Source organism: Entelurus aequoreus, linkage group LG27 (assembly GCF_033978785.1).
Source record: "Entelurus aequoreus isolate RoL-2023_Sb linkage group LG27, RoL_Eaeq_v1.1, whole genome shotgun sequence".
In the NCBI taxonomy this organism is placed as follows: Eukaryota; Metazoa; Chordata; class Actinopteri; order Syngnathiformes; family Syngnathidae; genus Entelurus; species Entelurus aequoreus.
Window position 1 is genome coordinate 33158553 of NC_084757.1, and position 17500 is coordinate 33176052.

At 39.9% G+C, this 17500-nt stretch overlaps 2 protein-coding genes across 5 annotated transcripts in view; one reads left to right on the forward strand and one right to left on the reverse strand.

Annotated features, from left to right (window-relative positions):
- The window catches only part of LOC133644362 (fibronectin type III domain-containing protein 9), a 5702-nt gene extending 1626 nt beyond the window's left edge, over positions 1 to 4076 (forward strand). For both annotated transcript variants that reach the window (XM_062038776.1, XM_062038777.1), the window contains exon 2: positions 3409 to 4076. In XM_062038776.1, coding sequence (XP_061894760.1) covers positions 3446 to 4030 — 585 coding nt within the window. In that variant the 5' untranslated portion in view covers positions 3409 to 3445 and the 3' untranslated portion in view covers positions 4031 to 4076. The remainder of the gene's footprint in view (positions 1 to 3408) is intronic.
- Positions 1 to 17500, reverse strand: part of cyfip1 (cytoplasmic FMR1 interacting protein 1) — an 85946-nt gene that overhangs the window by 24862 nt on the left and 43584 nt on the right. For all 3 annotated transcript variants that reach the window (XM_062038840.1, XM_062038839.1, XM_062038838.1), the window contains exons 18-23: positions 15525 to 15621; positions 10678 to 10754; positions 10505 to 10613; positions 10325 to 10444; positions 6202 to 6401; positions 6050 to 6137 (exon numbers count right to left, since the gene is read on the reverse strand). In XM_062038840.1, coding sequence (XP_061894824.1) covers positions 6050 to 6137; positions 6202 to 6401; positions 10325 to 10444; positions 10505 to 10613; positions 10678 to 10754; positions 15525 to 15621 — 691 coding nt within the window. The remainder of the gene's footprint in view (positions 1 to 6049; positions 6138 to 6201; positions 6402 to 10324; positions 10445 to 10504; positions 10614 to 10677; positions 10755 to 15524; positions 15622 to 17500) is intronic.

Below are 17500 nucleotides of genomic sequence, written 5' to 3' on the forward strand. Positions count from 1 at the left end.
TAAACTAACTTGTTTGACTTCATTCACCTTTAAACAGCAATTTATGCAATTATTGTATTAATAATTCAATATTCCACGCATCTTCTGTTGCTATGGTTACACTAACTTGTTTGACTTCATTCACCTTTAAACAGCAATTTATGCAATTATTATTATTATATTAAATATTCTACACATCTTCTGTTGCTATGGTTACGCTAACTTGTTTGACTTCATTCACCTTTAAACAGCAATTTATGCAATTATTATTATTATATCAATATTCTACACATCTTCTATTGCTATGGTTACACTAACTTGTTTGACTTCATTTACCTTTAAACAGCAATTTATGCAGTTATTATTATTATATTAAATATTCAATATCCTACACATCTTCTGTTGCTATGGTTACGTTTACTTGTTTGACTTCATTCACCTTTAAACAGCAATTTATGCAATTATTATTATTTTATCAATATTCTACACATCTTCTGTTGCTATGGTTACACTAACTTGTTTGACTTCATTCACCTTTAAACAGCAATTTATGCAATTATTATTATATCAATATTCTACACATCTTCTGTTGCTATGGTTACACTAACTTGTTTGACTTCATTTACCTTTAAACAGCAATTTATGCAGTTATTATTATTGTATTAAATATTCAATATCCTACACATCTTCTGTTGCTATGGTTACGTTTACTTGTTTGACTTCATTCACCTTTAAACAGCAATTTATGCAATTATTATTATTATATCAATATTCTACACATCTTCTGTTGCTATGGTTACGTTTACTTGTTTGACTTCATTCACCTTTAAACAGCAATTTATGCAGTTATTATTATTATATTAAATATTCAATATCCTACACATCTTCTGTTGCTATGGTTACGTTTACTTGTTTGACTTCATTCACCTTTAAACAGCAATTTATGCAATTATTATTATTATATTAAATATTCTACACATCTTCTGTTGCTATGGTTACACTAACTCGTTTGATTTAATTCACCTTTAAACAGCAATTTATACAATTATTATCATATTAATAATTCAATATTGTACACATCTTCTGTTGCTATGGTGATACTAACTTGTTTGACTTCATTCACCTTTAAACAGCAATTTATGCAATTATTATTATTATATTAATATTCTACACATCTTCTGTTGCTATGGTTACGCTAACTTGTTTGACTTCATTCACCTTTAAACAGCAATTTATGCAATTATTATTATTATATTAATATTCTACACATCTTCTGTTGCTATGGTTACACTAACTTGTTTGACTTCATTCACCTTTAAACAGCAATTTATGCAATTATTATTATTATATTAATATTCTACACATCTTCTGTTGCTATGGTGATACTAACTTGTTTGACTTCATTCATCTTTAAACAGCAATTTATGCAATAATTGTTATTATATTAAATATTCAATAATCTACACATCTTCTGTTGCTATGGTTACACTAACTCGTTTGACTTCATTCACCTTTAAACATCAATTTATGCAATTATTATTTTTATTTTAAATATTCAATATTCTACACATCTTCTGTTGCTATGGTTACACTAACTTGTTTGGCTTAATTCACCTTCAAACAGCAATTTATGCAATTATTATTATTATATTAATATTCTACACATCGTCTGTTGCTATGGTTACACTAACTTGTTTGACTTCATTCACCTTTAAACAGCAATTTATGCAATTATTATATTAATATTCTACACATCGTCTGTTGCTATGGTTACACTAAATTGTTTGACTTCTTTCACCTTTAAACAGCAATTTATGCAATTATATTAATAATTCAATATTCTACACTTCTGTTGCTATGGTTACACTAACTTGTTGCAACAGATTCATATTCTAGAAGGGAGTCAAATTGCCAGTTGAATGTTTCACAGCTGATGGTGAAGGTGGCGACCTAACGACCTCGCTGGGCATTATGTAATTGAATCGCAACCCCCCACCCTGCTGCTGGCTGAGCTTAGTAGCAGACAATCCCTTTCAGATTGCTTATTATCCTTCGTATTGTTCCGTCCTGCAGGCTGAGATCTGTGTGATGCTCATGGAGGACAAGCAGGTCAACCACAATACGCAATTTTGTGCATGCTGTGTGCGCCGTTCCATCCTTAAATGCTAACGTTGGCACGCCGACAGAGAGCAACACGTATCAAGTTATATGACTCTAGGCCGTAGGCACGCACAATTGGCTACAGAAAGCTAGCATGCTAACAATTAGCATGAGTTAAGTACCAAGTTATAAGACTATGATGTGTACAGCAGCAAAATAGGCTAAAAAGGTTAGCATGCTAACAGTTAACATACAACAAATACCAGGTTATAGGACTCTGAGCTGTACGGGGGGAAAATTGGGCAAAAAAAAGTTAGCATGCTAACAGTAAGCATCCGTCAAGTACCAAGTTATAGGACTGAGGTGTACGGGGGCACCTGCTGATATGTATTTGGGATCTGTACAAGTCCTGAGAATATGCGTGTGTAGTCAAAAATCTTATTTTTCCCTATTCATCCTCCGCTGTTGCTATTTCTAATACAAAGTAGTGTAAAGTTCTTACTTATATCTGTCAGTAGTCTCGTTATGGAAGCGCTAAAAAGGACGGGTGTAGTGAGTTTACATTATTCACCCAAGGAACTTTAGTTACTGGAGAGTGTGTTAGTTCAAAGCAGCTGCACACACAAAACATGAGTAACTCCTGGAAATGACTGGCGCAGAATGTCCCAAAAGTGTGTCCAAGTTGAAGGAAACGGCGGGCTGTCTTCTTCTAATGGATTTATTACAATCTTAGCAAGCTGGGCAACGTTTGCTGTGGTCTGTAACAACATGGCGCACTAACAACTATCAGAAATCCAGCCAACGTTACATACAGATAATGTGTCATGAGACATGCAAATATAAATAAATACACAGAGGACATAAGTAACGGAAATTAAACGAGCTCAAATATAAACGAGGCATAATGATGCAATATGTACATACAGTTAGCCTAAATAGCAGGTTAGCATCGATTGGCCAAATATGCCTGATTAGACTCCAACAAGTCAACAACATCAACAATGATCTCCTTTGTGCATTCACGCACAGCATAAAACGTTTGGTGGACAAAATGAGACAAAGAAGGAGTGGCGTAAAACACGTCTTTCTGTGGCAGCGTCGGAGAAAGTTGTACATGTAAACAAACTACAAACAGTAGCGTGGTAGGCTTAGGCCTCAGACCGCTGATCTAGACCACAAAAAAGTGTTTGAATGCAGAATAAAATCCTCATCAGGTTTTTCAGGGACAGTCCAAAGAAGGCCACTTTGTGCCCTTTTGTCAATTCCGCAGCCTCCAAACTCTTCATGGCACACAGAATCTTCCACTAACTGCCCTTCTGTCACCTCCAGGTGTTTCTCTCCGAGCGCCACACTTTCAGGAAACGTCATGGCCATCACAGTCTACGACGTATCGTCCACCTGCGCCCAAGTGAGCTGGCCGGCGGCGCCCGGCTGCCTGGACTCCTTCTACAGCGTCATGTACCACCCCGAGTGGAGCAGCCTCCTGCTGGGCTTCAAGCGCAAGAGCTTCATGCACGAGGAGCGCATCCCCGTCAGCCAGACCAGCACCCGCCTGGCCAACCTGCTGCCGCACACCGCCTACTTCCTGTGCGTCACTTGCCAGGCCGCCGACCCGGTGCGCGACCAGTGCCAGGTGTTTGTTACTCTGAGCGACGGCGAGGGTCAGGACCGGGCCGGCTGGGAGAGCGGCGTGGGGGTGTGGCTGACCTGCTGCGTGCTGCTGCTGGTCGCCGCCGCCGCGCTGCTGTGGGGGTGCCGGCACAACGGCCGCGCCGTTCCCGCTAGGGGAGTGGACGACCACACTGCGGCGACTGACGCGGTCGGTGAGGACGGCCCCGCATCCGGACGCCTGTACACCAAACAGGGCGCGGTGATGCGAACGCCGCTCCTGGCCAACCGTGACCTTGAGCTGAGGACGCTGGCTAAGATGTCTGCGAGCGAGCTAGCTTGAAACATTGTGTTGTACCATGATCAGCATCCATCTTCCATCCATCCATTTGCTACCGCTTGTCCCTTTTGGGGTCTTGTTGGATGAAATAAAAGGTTTCCCTGACTCCTCAATTCTTTCAGGCTGCACTTTTTGATCAGGTCATGCTAACTGTTAACATGTTGACATCAACATGCTAACAGTTAGCATGTTGATGTCAACATGCTAACAGCCAGCAGATATGCAAGTAGGGGCCCCTGCTCCTTCTCCCCATCACCTTTCATACAAACCCCGTTTCCATATGAGTTGGGAAATGGTGTTAGATGTAAATATAAACGGAATACAATGATTTCCAAATCCTTTTCAAGCCATATTCAGTTGAATATGCTACAAAGACAACATATTTGATGTTCAAACTCATAAACTTTATTTTTTTTTTGCAAATAATAATTAACTTAGAATTTCATGGTTGCAACACGTGACAAAGTAGATGAGAAAGGGCATGTTCACCACTGTGTTACATGGCCTTTCCTTTTAACAACACTCAAACGATTGGGAACTGAGGAAACTAATTGTTGAAGCTTTGAAAGTGGAATTCTTTCCCATTCTTGTTTTATGTACAGCTTAAGTCGTTCAACAGTCCGGGGGTCTCCGCTGTCGTATTTTAGGCTTCATAATGCGCCACACATTTTCAATGGGAGACAGGTCTGGACTGCAGGCGGGCCAGGAAAGTACCCGCACTCTTTTTTTTACGAAGCCACGCTGTTGTAACACGTGCTGAATGTGGCTTGGCATTGTCTTGCTGAAATAAGCAGGGGCGTCCATGAAAAAGACGGCGCTTAGATGGCAACATATGTTGCTCCAAAACCTGTATGTACCTTTCAGCATTAATGGTGCCTTCACAGATGTGTAAGTTACCCATGTCTTGGGCACTAATACACCCCCATACCATCACACATGCTGCCTTTTCAACTTTGCGTCGATAACAGTCTGGATGGTTCGCTTCCCCTTTGGTCCGGATGACACAATGTCGAATATTTCCGAAAACAATTTGAAATGTGGACTCGTCAGACCACAGAACACCTTTCCACTTTGCATGAGTCCATCTTAGATGATCTCGGGCCCAGAGAAGCCGGCGGCGTTTCTGGGTGTTGTTGATAAATGGCTTTTGCTTTGCATAGTAGAGCTTTAACTTGCACTTACAGATGTAGCGACCAACTGTAGTTACTGACAGTGGGTTTCTGAAGTGTTCCTGAGCCCATGTGGTGATATCCTTTAGAGATCGATGTCGGTTTTTGATACAGTGTCGTCTGAGGGATGGAAGGTCACGGTCATTCAATGTTGGTTTCCGGCCATGCTGCTTACGTGCAGTGATTTCTCCAGATTCTCTGAAACTTTTGATGATATTATGGAGCGTAGATGGTGAAATCCCTAAAATCCTTGCAATTGCACTTTGAGAAAGGTTGTTCTTAAACTGTTTGACTATTTGCTCACGCAGTTGTGGACAAAGTGGTGACCCTCGCCCCATCCTTTCTTGTGAAAGACTGAGCATTTTTTGGGAAGCTGTTTTTATACCCAATCATGGCACCCACCTGTTCCCAATTAGCCTGCACACCTGTGGGATGTTCCAAATAAGTGTTTGATGAGCATTCCTCAACTTTATCAGTATTTATTGCCACCTTTCCCAACTTCTTTGGCACGTGTTGCTGCCATCAAATTCTAAAGTTAATGATTATTTGCACAAAAAAAAAAACGTTTATGAGTTTGAACATCAAATATGTTGTCTTTGTAGCATATTCAACTGAATATGGGTTGAAAAGGATTCGCAAATCATTGTATTCCGTTTATATTTACATCTAACACAGTTTTCCAACTCATATGGAAACGGGGTTTGTACAATATATGCAAGTAGGGGCCCCTGCTCCTTCTCCCCATCACTTTTCATACAATATATGCAAGTAGGGGCCCCTGCTCCTTCTCCCTATCACTTTTCATACAATATATGCAAGTAGGGGCCCCTTCTTGAGGTAGACAGCCACTGACCTTGGAGCCAAACAGGTACTGGGGTTGGGCGTTGGGCGGCTTGTCCCTCTGGAACTCCTGGGAGAAAGGCAGCACGGTGCGCACAAACCTGGACACAGAGTGGGGGGCGGGGCCTCAGCGATGACGTCATAGACGTGCTGACACGCCCTCACCTGTTGGTGGAGCCGTTGTAGCAGTAGTTGGGCAGGAAGTCGTAGTTGAGCTCCCAGAAGACGTGCAGGGTGATGCGGCCGTACGGTGCAGACACGTTGTGGTTGGCCTCACGGAACATGGCGTCAAAGCTGTCCAGAGTCAGGAACTTGCAGAGCAGCTTGTGAGTCAGGCGGTTGATCTCCACCAGCCCGTCCAGCTCCTGCACACACACACACACACACACACACTAACATCTCATGTCCTGCAGACACACACCACTAACATCTCACATGTCCCGCAGACACACCACTAACATCTCATGTCCTGCAGACACACCACTAACATCTCACATGTCCCGTGCAAGCCCTTTTGCATGTGTAGCTATTTTTGCTAAGGATGTCCGAAAATGGCTTTTTGCCTATATTGTCCAACTCTTTAATTACCGATACCTATATCAACCGATACCGATATCAACCAATACCGATATATACAGTCGTGGAATTAACACATTATTATGCCTAATTTGGACAACCAGGTATGGTGAAGATAAGGTCCTTTTTTAAAAAAATTAATAAAATAAAATAAGATAAATTAAAAACATTTTCTTGAATAAAAAAGAAAGTAAAACAATATAAAAACAGTTACATAGAAACTAGTAATGAATGAAAATGAGTAAAATGAACTGTTAGAGGTTAGTACTATTAGTGGAGCAGCAGCACGCACAATCATGTGTGCTTACGGACTGTATCCCTTGCAGACTGTATTGATATATAATGTAGGAAGCAGAATATTAATGACAGAAAGAAACAACCCTTTTGTGTGAATGAGTGCGAATGGGGGAGGGAGGTTTTTTGGGTTGGTGCACTAATTGTAAGTGTATCTTGTGTTTTTTATGTGGATTTCATTAAAAAAAACAAAACCATACCGATAATAAAAAAACACGATACCGATAATTTCCGATATTACATTTTAAAGCATTTATCGGCCGATAATATTGGCAGGCCGATATTATCGGACATCTCTAGTTTTTGCATGTGTCATTTATTTTGGCATTTGTTGCATTCTAACTGTTAGCATGCAAGATTTATTTTTAGCTATTTTTGCAGGTGTCATTCATTTTGGTACTTTTCACATGCTAACTGTTAGCTAAACTGTTTAGTTTTTTTTAGCTATTTTGCAGATGTCCTTTATTTTGGTACTGGACACATGCTAACTGTAAGCTGCAAGCTTTTTTGTTTGTTTTGGCTATTTTTGCATGTGTTTATTTTGGCATTTGTCGCATTCTAACTGTTAACATTCAATATTTTTTTTTAGCTATTTTTCCAGGTGTCATTCATTTTGTTAGTTTTCACATGCTAACTGTTAGCTAAACTTTTTTTAAATTTTTTTTTTAGCTATTTTGCAGTTGTTTTTTTGTTTTGGTACTGGACACATGCTAACTGTTAGCATGCAAGCTTTTTTTTATTTTTTAGCTATTTTTGCATGTGTCGCTTATTTTGGCATTTGTTGCATTCTAACTGTTAGCATGCAATATTTGTTTAGCTATTTTTGCAGGTGTCATTCGTTTTGGTACTTTTCACATGCTAACTGTTAGCTTAACTTTTTTTTTTTAGCTATTTTTGCAGAGGTCCTTTATTTTGGTACTTGACACATGCTAACTGTTAGCGTTCAAGCTTTTTTTTTTTTTTTTTAGCTATTTTTGCATGTGTCATTTATTTTGGCATTTGTTGCATTCTAACTGTTAGCATGCAATATTTTTTTTAGCTATTTTTGCAGGTGTCATTTATTTTGGTACTGGACACATGCTAAGTGTTAGCATGCAAGTTTGTTTGTTTTTTAGCTATTTTTTCAGATGTCCTTTATTTTGGTACTGGACACATGCAAACTGTTAGCATGCAAGCTTTTTATTTTTAGCTATTTTTGCATGTGTCGCCTATTTTGGCATTTGTTGCATTCTAACTGTTAGCATGCAATATTTTTTTGGTGCTATTTTTGCAGGTGTCATTCATTTTGGTACTTTTCACATGCTAACTGTTAGCTAAACTTTTTTTTTTTTTAGCTATTTTTGCTGATGTCCTTTATTTTGGTACTTAACACATGCTAACTGTTAGCGTTTAAGCTTTTTTTTATAGCTATTTTTCCATGTCATTTATTTTGGCAAATGTCGCATGCTAACTGTTAGCATGCAAGCTTTTTTGTAAGCTATTTTTGCAAGTGTCATTTATTTTAGTACTGGACACATGCTAACTGTTAGCATGCAAACTTTTTTTTAAAATTTTTTAGCTATTTTTGCAGATGTCCTTTATTTTGGTACTGGACACATGCTAACTGTTAGCATGCAAGCTTTTTTTTTTAAACTATTTTTGCAAATGTCCTTTATTTTGGTACTGGACACATGCTAAATGTTAGCATGCAAGCTTTTTTTTTTTTTTTTTTTGCATGTGTCGCTTATTTTGGCATTTGTCGCATTCTAACTGTTAGCACGCAATATTTTTTTTTAGCTATTTTTGCAGGTGTCCTTTATTTTGGTACTGGACACATGCTAAATGTTAGCATGCAAGCTTTTTTTTTTTTTTTTTGCATGTGTCGCTTATTTTGGCATTTGTCGCATTCTAACTGTTAGCACGCAATATTTTTTTTTAGCTATTTTTGCAGGTGTCCTTTATTTTGGTACTGGACACATGCTAATTGTTAGCATGCAAGCTTTTTTTTTTTAGCTATTTTTGCATGTGTCGCTTATTTTGGCATTTGTTGCATTCTAACTGTTAGCATGCAATATTTTTTAAAGATATTTTTGCAGGTGTCATTTATTTTGGTACTGGACACATACTAAGTGTCAGCATGCAATCTTTTTTTAAATTATTTTTTAGCTATTTTTGCAGGTGTCATTTATTTTGGTAGTGGACACATACTAAGTGTCAGCATGCAATCTTTTTTTTAATTATTTTTTAGCTATTTTTGCATGTGTCGTTTATTTTGGCATTTGTCGCATTCTAACTGTTAGCATGCTATATTTTTTTTAGCTATTTTTGCAGGTGTCATTCATTTTGGTACTTTTCGCATGCTAACTGTTAGCTAAACTTCTTTTTTTTAGCTATTTTTGCATGTGTCGTTTATTTTGGCATTTGTTGCATTCTAAAGTATTTCAAGTATTTCTGATTTTGATAACTGTTAGCATGCAAGATTTTTTTTTAGCTATTTTTGCAGGTGTCATTCGTTTTGGTACTTTTCACATGCTAACTGTTAGCTAAACTTTTTTTTTTTAGCTATTTTTGCAGGTGTCATTCGTTTTGGTACTTGACACATGCTAACTGTTAACATGCAAGCTTTTTTTTTGTTGTTTTGGCTATTTTTGCATGTGTTTATTCTGGCATTTGTTGCATTCTAACTGTTAGCATGCAAGCTTTTCTTGTAGCTATTTTTGCATGTGTCGCACGTTAACTGTTAGCACGTAAGCTTCTTTAGCTAAGTCTTGCAAATGTTGTTTATTTTGGCACTTGGCGCATGTCAACTGTTTGCATGTTGACATTAACATGCCTAGCTTTTAAGCTAATTTCCCAGGCATACACGAGGGTCTGATATTTTTGTACTTGCCAGATGCTGACGGTTAGCATGTAACATTCTAGAATTGTAACAGGCTAGCTTTTTTTTGGCAAATGTTTCAGACATACACCCAACAGTCTTTTATTTGGGTACGTGACACACGCTTACTGTTAGCATATATCCCAGAGTCGTAACATTTTGGTACTTTATGCATGCGAACTGTTATTTTAACATTTCAGTTTGGCTGTTCAGCATTCTCACGTAATTTCTCACAAAATTGCATTATCTAGTTAATGGACTTTAAGTTGAATATGAGTAGCATTTGTTTTTGGTAACACCTAGTGGCCACAACAATTAGTACGTTGAATGATGTGGACACGTTTGTTACTGTGCCTTGGAGACTTTGTGTAATTAATTGATACTTGTTTATGTTGACAAATGTGCTGTTTTACTGTTCAATGATTAGTACCTATGTCTAGCTTGTGTGCTATTGTGTGCTTAGCTGTTGTGTAGCTGCTAGCTCCTAGTAGCCTACAGCCTGGCATGTCTACCTTTTGTAAATGACTTTTGAGGTTTGTTATGGAGCAAATACGGGTCTACCATGATGGAGGTGAGGTCCTCGCTCTCAAAGCGGTTGATGGCCAACTCCAGGGACTTGTAGAGAGCGGCCGAGATCCTCTGAGTGATCAGCCTGTTCAGGTCTATGGAGCGTCCCAGGAGCTGCAGGGAGACCACCGAGTCAGAAGATGCAGACGGCGAGAGCATGGGGGAGGAACATGCCTGGACGTGGCGCTGCTTCAGCAGGGTCTCGTAGCGGTTGGAGGAGGGCCAGGGGATGTTGGCTCCCTGGTTCTTGCAGTCGGCCCTCAGACGTTTGTCCAGCAGGAGACTAGGGGAACCCAGACAGCGTTATTTTACGCTCCCGTGGAGGAGAATCCACTCTGATGAGCTACCTTCCGGCCAGGATCTTGTAGTAGGCAAAGATCTGATCGGCCAGCTTGTAGACGAACTGATCAAAGCACAAGTTGACCTGAAGGAAGACAAGAAGATGTTGCAGTGGAACCTCCATCTCCAAGCCCTCCATGGAGCCAAATATACCTCCCAGTACCACGCTCTTTTTGTCCCATGCCGGAGCCCCCAGGTCACAACTCGTCACTTCAGTTTCAGTTTATTTGGAACATGCATACGATACAATGTATAACATGCGTCACATGTTTCCACTCGTTTCATTACAGCACGTCCGAAAAGGAGCAGGAAGAAGCTGAGCTCGTTTAATCCTGCCCCTTTTCGTACCATGGCAATGTGATCCCATTTCATTGTTCTCTGTAACAGAACAGTGAATAAACAATAAATAAATACAATACCGTAGTAAGTAAACCAATATTAAATATCCGATATTGTCCAACTCTTAATTACCGATTCCGATATAATAATAATACCTGGGATTTATATAGCGCTTTTCTAAGTACCCAAAGTCGCTTTTACATGTAGAACCCATCATTCATTCACACCTGGTGGTGGTAAGCTACTTTCATGGCCACAGCTGCCCTGGGGTAGACTGACGGAAGCGTGGCTGCAATTTGCACCAACGGCCCCTCCGACCACCACCTGTCATTCATCATTCATTCACCAGTGTGAGCGGCACTGGGAGCAAGGGTGAAGTGTCCCGCCCAAGGACACAACGGCAGCGTTTTTTTTTTTTTTTTGGATGGTAAGAGGCGGGGAGCGAACCTGCAACCCTCAGGTTTCTGGCACGGTTGCTCTACCCACTACGCCATGCCGGCCGATATCAACCGATACCGATATATACAGTCGTGGAATTAACACATTATTATGCCTAATTTTGTTGTGATGCCCCGCTGGATGCATTAAACAATGTAACAAGGTTTTCCAAAATAAATCAACTCAAGTTATGGAAAAAATGCCAACATGGCACTGCCATATTTATTATTGAAGTCACAAAGTGCATTATTTTTTTTAACATGCCTCAAAACAGCAGCTTGGAATTTGGGACATGCTCTCCCTGAGAGAGCATGAGGAGGTTGAGGTGGGCGGGGTTGGGGTGTATATTGTAGCGTCCTGGAAGAGTTAGTGCTGCCAGGGGTTCTGGGTATTTGTTCCGTTGTGTTTATGTTGTGTTACGGTGCGGATGTTCTCCCGAAATGTGTTTGTCATTCTTGTTTGGTGTGGGTTTACAGTGTGGCGCATATTTGTAACAGTGTTAAACTTGTTAATGCGGCCATCCTCAGTGTGACCTGTATGGCTGTTGACCAAGTATGCGTTGCATTCACTTGTGTGTGTGAAAAGCCGTAGATATTATGTGATTGGGCCGGCACGCAAAGGCAGTGCCTTTAAGGTTTATTGCCGCTCTGTACTTCTCCCTACGTCCGTGTACCACTCCGTACAGCGGCGGTTTAATAAATCATACATTTTACTTTTTGAAACCGATACCGATAATTTCCGATATTACATTTTAAAGCATTTATCGGCCGATAATATTCGCAATCAAGACTATTTAAGTTGTGCGTACGCTATCCTTCTTTGTGGGGACATTGTTGATTGTCATGTCATGTACGGCGGTGGTCCCCAACCACCGGGCCGCGGCCCAGTACCGATTGGTACCGGGACGCGCAAGAAATTAAAAAAAAAAAATAATAATTTTTAATTTTTTTTAAAATTAAATCAACATAAAAAACACATTATATACATATTGTGTATGTCAATATAGATCAATACAGTCTGCAGGGATACAGTCCGTAAGCACACATGATAGTATTTCTTTATGAAACCCCCCCCGGTCTGTGGGACAAATTTTCAAGCGTTGACCGGTCCCCAGCTACAAAAAGGTTGGGGCCCACTGATGTACGGGATGTGCTTTGTGGACGCCGTCTTTGCTCCACACGCTGTAAGTTTTTGCTGTCGTCCAGCATTCTGTTTTGGTTGACTTTGTAGCCAGTTCAGTTTTACTTTTGTTTTACATAGCCACCCCTATGCTACAGTGCCTTTTCCTAGCGGAACTTGCCTTTTATTGATTTTTGTTTTTTTAGCGTTACATACCTTTTTACCTGCATGCGGTCTCCCGCTGTGCTCTGCATATTGGGATCACGACAAACCATCCTCGACGCGTTCCGACTTCTACAACTACCGGCTGCCACCTACTGATATGGAGTATTACAAGATTACCCTGCCAAGCTCTACACAGCACATTATTATGATTATTGATTTGCAAAAAATATTTTTTGGACCAATTAGGTGAAGTTGCATAATTTCCCACGGCACACCAGACAATATCTCACGGCACACTAGTGTGCCGCGGCACAGTGGTTGAAAAACACTGTTCTACACAATAACAATAATATTGTAACACTAGTGAGCAGTAAAGAATATTAAGTGATTTTTGCTCTAGAACATGTTTTGCTTTATTCATTATTAACGTGTTTCTTGCTACTTTATGTTGTATATTTTTTACATGAGATTTCCAGTTCATTTTATCATCTATTATTACACCCAAAAATGTGTTTTCTTTTACCCTTTCAATATCTACTCTGTCTATTTGTATTTATCTTTGACTTTCTCTTCTACTGTTACCAAATGTCATTATTTTAGTTTTACTGAGATTCAAAGAGTCTGTTTTTGTCAAACCATCTTCTTCATTTGTTAATTTCTTCTGTTATTATTTGTATTATCTTCTGTGTTCTCTCCTGAACAAAACACAGTTGTATCATCCGCTAACAATACTAACTTGAAGTCCTTTGTAACTTTAACTTCAGCGTGTGTGTTTTCCCCGTTTGACAAGTTTAGTCCATTTTCTTAACTCAACACGAGTCCCAAAAAGACAACACACCATGGTGTAAGAAGGAAGTTTCGTTATGGATGGATGGATGAAAAAAAAAAAAAAAAAAAGACTATATGCGAAGAGTACATTTATGGCACGCGCAGGTTTTGTACCACAGCGAGTTTTAATTGTGATGTTTCTGGACAAAGACGCCAAAGCAGACTTATTTCACACTACCTCTCAGTAAGCGGCGCCTCTTTCAAGCATGCACACACGTACACACACACCAGTGTTTCCCACACATTTATTTATTTTTGGCTGCCCGCCACGAAGGAATTAAGGCAGCCACAAATAGATTTTTTTTTGTCCTGTCCAGCTTCTCAGGCAAATCATATAGTTGATGTAGATGCCCATATCGGCTGTTCAGATTTACTTTACAAAAGAGAAGTGTAGGATCAAGATCAGATGTTTGATGAAGCTCTGTGTCTATCTACCACCACTACTGTTTTCTGTTTATTTGTTACTGACTGTGGCAGGACACCTCTGCCTCTGTTTCACTTTATGTTGCTGGTAAATAATATGGTTGTAAAAGTAGGCTAAAGTTAAATTATTTAGTATGCACTAATTAAATTAATTAGTAAGTATACATTTTTTTAGCCTTTTTAGAGAAAATTATATAATTGTAGTCAATTATGCAAATTACTTGATGATGTCATGGTGACCACGCCCATAGCCACGCCCCCACCGCCACAGGTATCTTGGCAGTTTATGGGAAACACTGCACACACAAACCCACGCACGCACGCACGCACACACACGCACACACACACACACACACACACGGCCCCTACCCCAATCGCTCCCTTTGTCTGCTCCTTTCTCGTCAGCGCCTCCTCCTTAAAGTTTACTTTTTAAAGTATTTGTTATTGTAGCAAAATGCCTGTTACAGTTAAGGATTTTGGTGATTTCTGATCGTTTGTGATAGTTTGCTTCAGAACCACGACAACCCGACACCTGCTGATTGGACTAAAGGTTGCCGTGGTCTATCGACTAATTGGCCAGACGTTGGCAGCCTTCATGATTGATGGGATGGGAACTCAAACTGTTGCGGTTCCTGAACTAAATGGAAAACTGGATAACATCTCGGAGAAGCTTTCCGCTCTGCAAGGTGATATTGTGATCAGTTTAATAACCAAAACAATAATCCAGCTCCCTCTGGACTGACCTTGGAAGGCCATGCTGTAAACACACCCAGTGAGACCAGTGCAGCAAAATTAGACACTCGGAAATCCCTTCCCCCCTTCCTTCCGAGGACATTGAGAATGTTTTTGACCCTGCTAGGCGAGACCTGGAACGCCTCAAAGCAACCAGCTGTTATCTATCACGATGTCACTCTGCGGAATGAGGCAAAAGGCTGTGGCGCCGTACAGAGCAACTTCCAGGCTATCCAAGGACTACTACTATACAGATACACACACATACACCCCAACCCAGGACTTCGGCCCCGCAACTTTTGCAAGTCTTGAGTAATATATGCTCATGCGGTATGTGCTTATGTTTGTTTAGGTTTTCGTCATGTAGCACTGGTGCTAAACAAAATAAGATCATAAAAATGTCCGCTCTCACTGGGAAGTTTGTATCTTTCAGCACCGTACTTGTGCTCCTTGCTGAGGTGGTCATTTCAACATAATTTTAAGAAAAATGCTGGAAGAGCTAGCATACCTCTCAACTCTTGCAAGTAGCCTGGGGCACTGTGAGCAAGGTGCTGTGTGACTGTGCCAAAAAAAGTAGTTCCTTGGTGTTAGCTCCTATAACAACGTCGCTGTACCTTGGTTGATGTATTATGCAGGTCACCGCATGGAGATGGAGAGTTTGTAGGCCCGTTACTTGCATTGTTAGCCGCCTCGTGCTAGCAGTTTTTTACTATCCGAGAGAAAGACGCATCTTCTTGTCCCACATGGCAATTGTGGATCATTCCAAAAAAAGTGCAGTTTTCCTGTACGTGTTTCAGGGGGGAGTGCATACCTCAGCCTCGATTTCGTCGTAGAGGAACTGCTTCCTAAACTTGGTCAAGGCGTAGTGGGCGCTGTCGTTGTACAAGTCCAGCGGATAGAGCACATACCTGAAACATGTGGCAGAACAGCCACAGCAAACGTTACCATTTTGTTCCAGACCACAGCAAACGTTACCATTTTGTTCCAGACCACAGCGATTGTTACAAAGTTGTTCCAGACCACAGAAATTGCTACAATGTTGTTCCAGACCACAGCGAACGTTGCCATGTTGTTCCAGACCACAGCGAACGTTGCCATGTTGTTCCAGACCACAGCGAACGTTGCCATTTTGTTCCAGACCACAGCGATTGTTACAATGTTGTTCCAGACCACAGCAAACGTTACCATTTTTTTCCAGACCACAGCAATTGTTACAATGTTGTTCCGGACCACAGCAATTGTTACAATGTTGTTCCGGACCACAGCAATTGTTACAATGTTGTTCCAGACCACAGCAATTGTTACAATGTTGTTCCAGACCACAGCGAACGTTGCCATGTTGTTCCAGACCACAGTAATTGTTACAATGTTGTTCCAGACCACAGTAAACGTTGCCATGTTGTTCCAGACCACAGCAATTGTTACCATTTTGTTCCAGACCACAGCAATTGTTACCATTTTGTTCCAGACCACAGCAAACGTTGCCATGTTGTTCCAGACCACAGCAAACGTTGCCATGTTGTTCCAGACCACAGCAAACGTTGCCATGTTGTTCCAGACCACAGCAAACGTTGCCATGTTGTTCCAGACCACAGCAAACGTTGCCATGTTGTTCCAGATCACAGCAAACATTGCAATGTTGTTCCAGACCACAGCAAACATTGCCATGTTGTTCCAGAACACAGCAAACATTGCCATGTTGTTCCAGAACACAGCAAACGTTGCCATGTTGTTCCAGACCACAGCAAAAGTTACCCAGCTTGCAAAGATTGTAATAAATCCATCAGAAGAAGACGGCCTGCCGTTTCCACACACAACTATACCTTTAGTTATTCTAAGCCAGTCATTTCCGGGAGTTATCTCACCCTCTGAGAAGTTGTACTAATGTTTTCCAATATTGTAAAAAAGTGTAGAATAAATATTACATTTCTGTCAAAAAAAAAAAAATTGCGTCAGCATGCGACACACAGTCATTTTGATAGTAGGCTAATATAGCTAATATAGACACTTACATCATGTGTTGTCTTCATTATAACACTTATATAAGACTTTTAAGGTCATTTTGATAGTAAGCTAATATAGACACATCATGTGTTGCCATTATTATAATGCTTAGATAAGACTTTTAAAGTCATTTTGATAGTAGGCTAATATAGACATACCATGTGTTTCCTTCATTATAACACTTATATAAGACTTCTAAAGTCATTTTGATAGTAGGCTATTAAAGCTAATATAGACACATCATGTGTTGTCTTCATTATAACACTTATATAAGACTTCTAAAGTCATTTTGATAGTAGGCTAATATAGACATATCATGTGTTGTCTTCATTATAACACTTATATAAGACTTCTAAAGTCATTTTGATAGTAGGCTAATAAAGCTAATATAGACACATCATGTGTTGTCTTCATTATAACACTTATATAAGGCTTTTAAAGTAATTTTGATAGTAGGCTAATATAGACACTTACATAATGTGTTGCCTTCATTATAACACTTATATAAGACTTTTAAAGTCATTTTGATAGTAGGCTAATATAGACACTTACATCATGTGTTGCCTTCATTATAACACTTATATAAGACTTTTAAAGTCATTTTGATAGTAGGCTAATAAAGCTAATATAGACACATCATGTGTTGTCTTCATTATAACACTTATATAAGGCTTCTAAAGTCATTTTGATAGTAGGCTAATATAGACACATCATGTGTTGCCTTCATTATAATGCTTAGATAAGACTTTTAAAGTAATTTTGATAGTAGGCTAATATAGACAT